This window comes from Aulonocara stuartgranti (genome assembly GCF_965226115.1).
Source record: "Aulonocara stuartgranti genome assembly, chromosome: 9".
Classification (NCBI taxonomy): domain Eukaryota; kingdom Metazoa; phylum Chordata; class Actinopteri; order Cichliformes; family Cichlidae; genus Aulonocara; species Aulonocara stuartgranti.
In genome coordinates this window covers 19898210-19906046 of record NC_138960.1, presented here as the reverse complement: position 1 = coordinate 19906046, position 7837 = coordinate 19898210, and the positions used below count along the sequence as shown (strand labels likewise).

Genomic DNA, 7837 nt, shown 5'->3' with positions numbered 1-7837 from the left:
GCTATCAATAGTGTTATTTTATTTTATTTTATTTTGTTTTGTTTTACACCTAGTAATGTGTTGTCCCAACGGGTAGAATAATTAATTCATGAATTAATTAACTGGGTTTTTGTACATTATACATGCTTTTTTATATAAAGCAAAACTATCTCTGTAAATACAGTAAATGTTAGCTTGGTGTTAAGTTTAAATGCTAGAAAAATATTCTCTCGGTTAAAAAAACGTAAATAAAGATTTGCCATCTTTTGCAGTGCAACAGCAGATTTTTTTTTTTGTCTTAGTCATCGATTCATACCATAAACACATCGTCTATTACCGCTCGAGGCGTTGATTAACTGCTTGTACTTTCCTTTCCTTCGACAAAGTCGGTCAGTCGCACAACTCATTCTGACTGCACGGGACCGGGGAGGGAATCCCGGCAGCTGATTGGACAGTCAGGGTTTTCCCACGTCACAGGGGATCCTCGGTATAACTGAGAGGCGAGCCGGTCGCGTCGCTTCAATTCACATGTTTTTTAGTCGGGTCTGCACACTCTGAAGACGCCTCCGAAACGCAGTATGGTGAGTCTGCTGCTTTTTACACTTCGCTATTACAGTTGTTATTATCCAACAACTCTGACCTTCTACTTAAAAAAATAAAAAAAAAGTTTTGCTTTGTACAGAACACTGACCTGGACTCAGAGCAGGAGGAGTTCAATAGGCTTTTATATCAACTTGGACATCTTGTCCTGATAAACATGTTAGCTCCTCAGAGGTTTTTAAAGGCAGTTTAAATATTGATGATTTACCGAGGAACGTGCAAGCTGAGGTCGGGTAACCACGTGACAGCGCGGGGTATAGATAATCGACATCCTTTGTGGGTATGAGTCAAGTGTCACTTTGTGCCATTACAAACAAACTGAGCTCACTGCAGCACAGTATCTCCGTGGAGCACAATGACTACGTCAAGGCTGCAACACACTCTTTGAGTAATTGAATTGTTATTAGTAATGACTGATTAATCGTTTTCTGAGACAAAAGCAGAAATACTTGTAATATTCATTTATGCTGATATCTTTGGGAATTTGCATTGATGTCAAATGAAACTGCTGAACCTGTGGAAATATCTGTTTCTACACTGGGGTGTTATGTCAGAAGAAAAACTCATTTTAGGCCATCCTAATGTAAATACATCTCTGCTGGCGTACTTATTCTTACAATAGAAGAACCGTTTTTTTTTTATTATTAGTATTATTAATTTCATATAAAACTTATAAGATAAGATAAGATAACCTTTATTAGTCCCACACGTGGGAAATTTGTTTTGTCACAGCAGGAAGTGGACAGTGCAAAAGTTATGAAGTAAAAATTAGAATACAATAAGAATAAATAAAGTACACAACTGTACAGAATAGAATAAAATAAAATACTATATACAGTAGAATAAAATAGAATAAAATATACAATAAGATAAAAATAGAATACAAATGCTATATACAACTGAGTAAGTCCTTATGTCCTTGACTTTTTCTTTTTTTGACAGTCTCTGCTTGAAAACTCAACGGCAAGGCTGCCTGTGGACCCATCAGAGTCAAATGACACTGACAAACACAGACAAGCCCACAGACTGTATCCATCTCTGCCAAATATAGACAGGTGAGACACATCACAGCAGCACTTATGTGAAAATTGGAGTCAGTTTTTATGGAGGAACGTGATGCAAATAATTTGTTTTTCAGGTATGAGTTTTGGTGCAATACTGGGGAAGAACTACACCCGTCTGTGAAGCTGGAAAACACACAGGTAACAAAAGAACAGAGAACCACCACCTTTTGATTGCCTGACCACAACTGAATGATGATATTCGTTGGGTTACTGGAAGCAGTGTGAAGCAAAACTTCCAAAAATGTGTAAAAGGAAGTTGGTAGAGGGAGTCGTGTTGCATAATTTCCCAGAGTCGCAGGCATTTGGCTGTTGATGGATTTACTGTGTGCCACATTTGAGTAGTTCCTGTTTTTCTCTCTTTTATGTGCCTCAGCTGCAAGGGTCCTCTCACAAAAGTGATGTCAACATGAAAACACAGATTCTTATCTTAGAAGAGCAAAAGAACGAGGTGAGTACTTCTCAGACTTTCTGTGTATCCATCCTACGACCCGTGTATGCACGTTTAAAGGTTCACAGTCTTTCTGTTTTTACTCAGCTTCTTTCTATTAATGAGAAATGGGCAAAAGAGTACCGAACCATGGTGCACTACTACAAAGAGAAGGTAAGAAAGGAGCAAGTTCACATCATTTAATGTTGTTTTTCAGCTCGTGTCGGTTTATTATCGCGCTTGTTTATCATTTAAGTGTTGTCTGCGTTCTGCACCCAATGTCCAGGTCGAGGAGTTAAAAGCATTACAGCAGTGTGATCGCTTTGAAGAGGAAGAAGGAAAGCACGTCACGTTAAACCGACTGAAGCTCAAGGTGATCAAAGGAAAAGAGAGCGCACAGGTAAATGCGCCGACCGCTCTTTGATAGATTAAGTCGTTTGATCTGAGCGCTAACGGTTCCCTCATGGGATGCTTTTTCACAGACGGAAGAGAGTGATGCCAGCTCTGAGAAGCTCGAAGCACAGAAAGAAGTAAAAGAGCTGCGAGCGCAGAACAGCGCCCTGACCCGCAAAGGGCAGCATCAACACGAGGAGATCAGACGACTGAACAAGGTGAGGCATCAGGCTTTCTCTGATATTCACTGATGAAAAGGAAGTCTCATTCTAACCCTCGCAGTAAAAACGCTCTAACAGTGGTTTCAATGTGTCTGTGCAGGCCTTAAAGGAGGCGCTTCAGGCTTCTCAGTCCCTTGGAGTGGACAATGAAACACTAGACATCTGGAAACATCAAGTGAGTGCTTTGTCTTCATGTGTGTGATGTTTTTCTTTGCATAAAGACTGAAAACAAAGGAAAAAGGTATTACTTGTCCGTGTCCAAAGGCAATCAAAAAACCTATAAAATTCACTCTGTAGTAGTCTGGCTAATAGCTGCTTTCAGCTGCCACTTTGCCACAAAGCAGGCACCCTGCATGTTTGATTTTTGGCAGCGTTTTACACCGGATCCCCTTCCTGACGCAACTCCAAAAGGGATTTGTGTCTTCAGCTCGAATCCACTCAGCTGCTTTTCACTTACTCACTTAAATGAATGTGTAAACCATATCTTATAAAATCCAAGGTTAAATGTAGTAAGGGGTGTATAAGACTTGCCCAAACTGTTGAGTTACCCCTAATGGACATCTGTTTTTATTTGTCTCACGTCCATATTTAGGCTGAAGTCTTTAAGGAAGACTTTCGGAAGGAGCGCAGAGACCGGGAGAAGCTTAAGGGCAAGTATCTGGAACTGGAGAAGAAGTATACCAAAGCTCACAACGAGCTGCATGTCCTCAGATCTCAGGTACCATTCGTAACCTTAGAAAATTCAGCATGTGAACTATAGGATTAGTGCTTGACTTTAATATGCTTTGTGTATATTCTTCCAGATGACATGGACTCGGCAACTGCACCCCGTGCTTAACTGCTCCTGTGCAAATCAAGCCAAATGTCCGAACTCGGAGGGCCACCAGGTTAGCCAGCACCACATGAAGCTGCAGAGGCGGTGCACTCTCGATAACAAGCAGTGAAGCTCAACCAACTCCTCTGACTTTTTGGGATATTGTTTAGGCGGACTTTCTGGAAGTTTTTCCCGGAGTATGAGCAGCCAGATCAGTGTTCATCGCCAGCAGAGTGAGGAAGTGAGCTCTGTTCCAGCTAACTCCTCTGCTGGTCCTGCTTGTAACAAGGCCACGGCATCAGTCTGGGTCCACTGAGAGACTTATGTGGGGCAAGGGAGGAACCTAATACACAAATATCGATGCATACGCTTACCAAGAGGAGAAAGGCAGCGAAGGGTAAAATGAAACTGTCAAGATAGGCTGATTACACTTCGAGTGTGACACAGGTTTTATTGCACTGCCCAAACACTACTGACATCCACCATACTGATCAATGATGCAACAAAAATGTGGAAATTTCCTGTGTTTAGCACTTGTAAACACCCTGTGCTGCACTACGCTGTAGAAACCTCTTAAAAAACAGAGTCTTGCCCCAGTGATGGGACTAAAAAAGATCAAAACTATCACAGCTCTGTAAGGAGGCAAAGAAACTCGAGCTATGCTGTGATTATAAAGGCTGGTGTTTTTCTGACTTATATTACACTATGTTATGTCGGTCGTATGCAGGCGCTTTTACAACAGCGAGAATCAAGCCTGTAAGAGAAAGAAGTTAATATATAATATATAATATATACATTTATGTTGAGCAGAGTATTTATATATGTTTGGAAAAGTTTTTTTGCACATTTTTGTCTGTTTCTTATTTATTTGTCGTGAAAATAAACAACTATACGCTGTTTGTGTTTTAACATGTTCGTACGCACTTCATTCACTGAAATCACTTTTTCACAAGATCAGACAGACCAGATTGTCTAATTTAGGTAATGCACACTCAACTTTAACACACACTCCACTGGACTTTTTAAGGATTTCGGTTGCACGATACAGCGCACTGCAGTGAACTCATTTTCACGTTAAAGACACCAGTTTGAGGTGAATATGAGATATGTGACGTGGTGTGTTATCCACCCAGTGTCTCAGCAGAAATCAAGACTCATCAGATCAGGCAATGTTTTTTCCAGTCTTCTAATGTGCAGTTCTGGTGAGCCTGTGTGGGCAGCCTCGGTTTCCTGTTCTTAGCTGACAGCACCCAGTGTGGTCTTCTGCTTATTTGAGTTACCGTTGCCTTCCTATCAGCCCAAAGCAGTCTGGCCAATCACCTTTGACCTCTGACATCAAAGAGATATTTTTTTACCCCGAGATTTGCTGCTCACTGGATATTTTCTCTTTTTCAGACTGTAAACCCCAAAGACAGCAGCTCGTCTTGATCATGTCACTGACTTGCTGCCATGATATTGATTGATTAGATATTTGCTTTAATGGGCAGTTAAACGGGAATAAATAATAAAGTCTATATCTTTATATGGACTGGTTCTTATATAGTGCTTTTCTACTCTATCTGACCACTCAAAGCGCTTTATACAACTAATTCATTCACCCATTCACACAGGCACTTTTTTTATAAGCTATTAAGTGCTTCATACACATTCTCACTCTGATGGATGCATCAGAAAGCAACATGGGGTTAGTATCTTGATCAAGGATATTTGGCATGCAGACTGGAGCAGACTGGGATCAAACCACCAACCTTCCAGTTAGTAGCTGACCTGCTCTACCACCTGAGCTACAGTCTTTGACTGTAGCTGTGTTTGGTAAAGGATAAAGTTGAATATATAGCAGAATATAGTACACATGTGTATCTGTGAAGCACTTAATGTCTTAATGTTTTCAGCTCATCCGGCTGATGGACCGATTAGTTTGTTCTAGGGTGGGACCTCCCTGCATCTGTCTACAATTTACAAGAACCGCCACTCCTCCTACAGTATTAGTGAGATTTCAGTGAAACAAACACACTAACCACCTAATTCATCCAAACTGTGCTCAAGATCAAAGTCACATTCATAGTTTTACAGGTAACAACTTGTGAATCATGATGGAAGTTGAGCAAGACGAGCAACTAATTCATTGACAATCTGCTCACCTCTTAACAGGTAACATTACCTATTTGCATTATTGAATCAGATAAAGGAAACGTGATTTTCCCTATATTGCACCAATATGTTGAAAAGCTCAGTTGTTAAATTTCAGGAATCAAAACTGATTTTTTTCTGAGGCCTGACAAGCAAAATTTGTGTATTTCTCATTTCAATTTAAACTGGGCAGCTTCAGTGACAGACCTACAGTAACTAAGTTTTCAGTGTCACAGCACAAAGATGCAAGAGCAACAAGACGCCAACAACTTGCCTTTGCACTCACTCTTACGAGCCTCAGAGCTTCCTGTGTTGTTGCTGCAGTCATTCAGTCAAATTGGAAGTCATCTGCATGAGGAAAACTGAATATGAAGCCTACTCTGAGGAAACTGATTCCACTTATAGTTTCATTGCATATGTTAGTGCTGGTGTAGCAGACTGCTTTGTAGAAACCAACCTTGCTTGTTTGAAAGACATCTGAAAAAGATTCTGTAGTTGGAAACCTAAATCAAATTTAAAGCAGACCATCTAATTTACTTACGAGTCAAAGACACACTGATGCCTCCAGCAAACCAATGATTGATTCAAGAGACTATAATAAAAAATACTTGTGTTAAAAATAGTTATTTTTTTAAGTCACTTAATATTGTTCATAAGTATCAAGTATCAATGACGGCTCAGCACTGAGAATCAGCATACCTCTAGTGACCTCTAGTGGTAACCAGCGCAACAAACAAAACCTCACTCTGCCTCACAATTCTCAGTTCCCTAAATAATGAGGAAATATGACTAAGCCGACCTCGGAGCCAGCAGAATCTCGATTACCTTATTTTAGTAATTTGTCCATTACGTTACATGTTTACATGTCCACTAACTGGAAGTCTGTCTCTGACTGTATCTGTACACATAAGCAGAGGGCAGTTCTGTGAAAGGATACTAAACATTTTTCCCTAAATGTTTTCTACTAGATATCCTATCCTCCGCAAAGCTTTCAAGTAAAGACTTTAAGAGAGCTGCAGGATCCTTCTATTTCTTTATTTACATGATGATAATTTACATCTGGCAGTGAGAAAAAAGCACAGCCTATGCTGGCGGAAAGATTTTTCATATGTAGCAAGTTCATCTTGAATTTCTGGGCTTTGTTTAGGTAATGTCTCACTGAGGCATGAAAAAAAAAAAAAAAGATTTGGCAGCAAGTTCACCCAAGCCCTAGACTTCCACTTGCTAAAGGTCATCACTCAACAAATGATGCTTCTCTGCTGCACCGCCAGAAACCACAGAAAGAGCTGGCTGTACATCTGTAATAACAGCTGTACAGCCAGAGCCTTCAAAATGCTGGAAAGGTTTTTAGAAAGCAGGAACTACAGCAAAAAGGATCGATTTCTGGTAGGGGGGGAATGAAGGTTTTAACTTGAGGGGAAGTATGTTCTCTGGCTCTTGTCTGGCAGCTTATTTGCTGTAAATCAGGTACATACCTGAATTACACGTAAACATTGCTTGCAAAAGGCTTTTGATCGCTGAAATATCACTGCTTTGGATTCTCATAAACTCAAACAGTAACAACCAGCCACACTCAACAACATGGTATAACTGACTCATTAGAAACTACACTGCATTGAACCCAAAGATAAAGCCAATTAACCCGTGTGGATCTAGTTTTATACAACTCATTGTTGTAACTGATTTAAGGCAAATAAGCTCTCCTGCAAGAGCCAGAGAACATGTTCACATTCCATTACAGGAATTTTTGTGAGATCTTTCCCCCTCAAGTGTTTAGAACACAAGGCCCCCACAAGTGGACAGACGGACAGGATGTGCAAATTCTCCTCCATCTGCTGCTTTTCACTCTCACTGCGCTGCAATGTCCTCACACACAAACAACAGCAGCTTCAGAGCTCTCTTAAAAGCCAAAGAAAACCAGCTTTTCTCAGTTGCACTGTGGTTGCACTGTGATCATAAAGTGATGGCCACAGTCGGCAACAACAGATTAGATTTTAGATATTAGTGTGAACAAGACGTTGACTGGGTATACCTAACAAATGTGTACAGGTTATAGACAGGTTTGGTTTATTCAGTTGAATTAAAACAGCACGCATGCTGTTTCTTTTAAGTCTTAAAGGGGAATCGCACGTTACACGCCCATATATGGCATTCTCAGATATTCTCAGTCACCTTAATGACTCATAAACATGCGCAGGCTGGGAGGGAG

The 7837-nt window shown here is 40.5% G+C and overlaps 1 protein-coding gene across 1 annotated transcript; it reads left to right on the top strand.

Annotated features, from left to right (window-relative positions):
• Positions 1-294: 294 nt before the first annotated feature.
• LOC309714975 (TNFAIP3-interacting protein 3-like) lies at positions 295-4400 on the top strand. Its single transcript, XM_082547744.1, has 10 exons — positions 295-560; positions 1522-1634; positions 1718-1781; positions 2017-2091; positions 2179-2244; positions 2357-2470; positions 2553-2681; positions 2785-2859; positions 3277-3402; positions 3488-4400. Exons 1-10 carry the CDS (start codon positions 558-560, stop codon positions 3626-3628), a joined length of 906 nt encoding a protein of 301 aa, XP_082403870.1. The 5' UTR covers positions 295-557; the 3' UTR covers positions 3629-4400.
• Positions 4401-7837: the final 3437 nt, after the last annotated feature.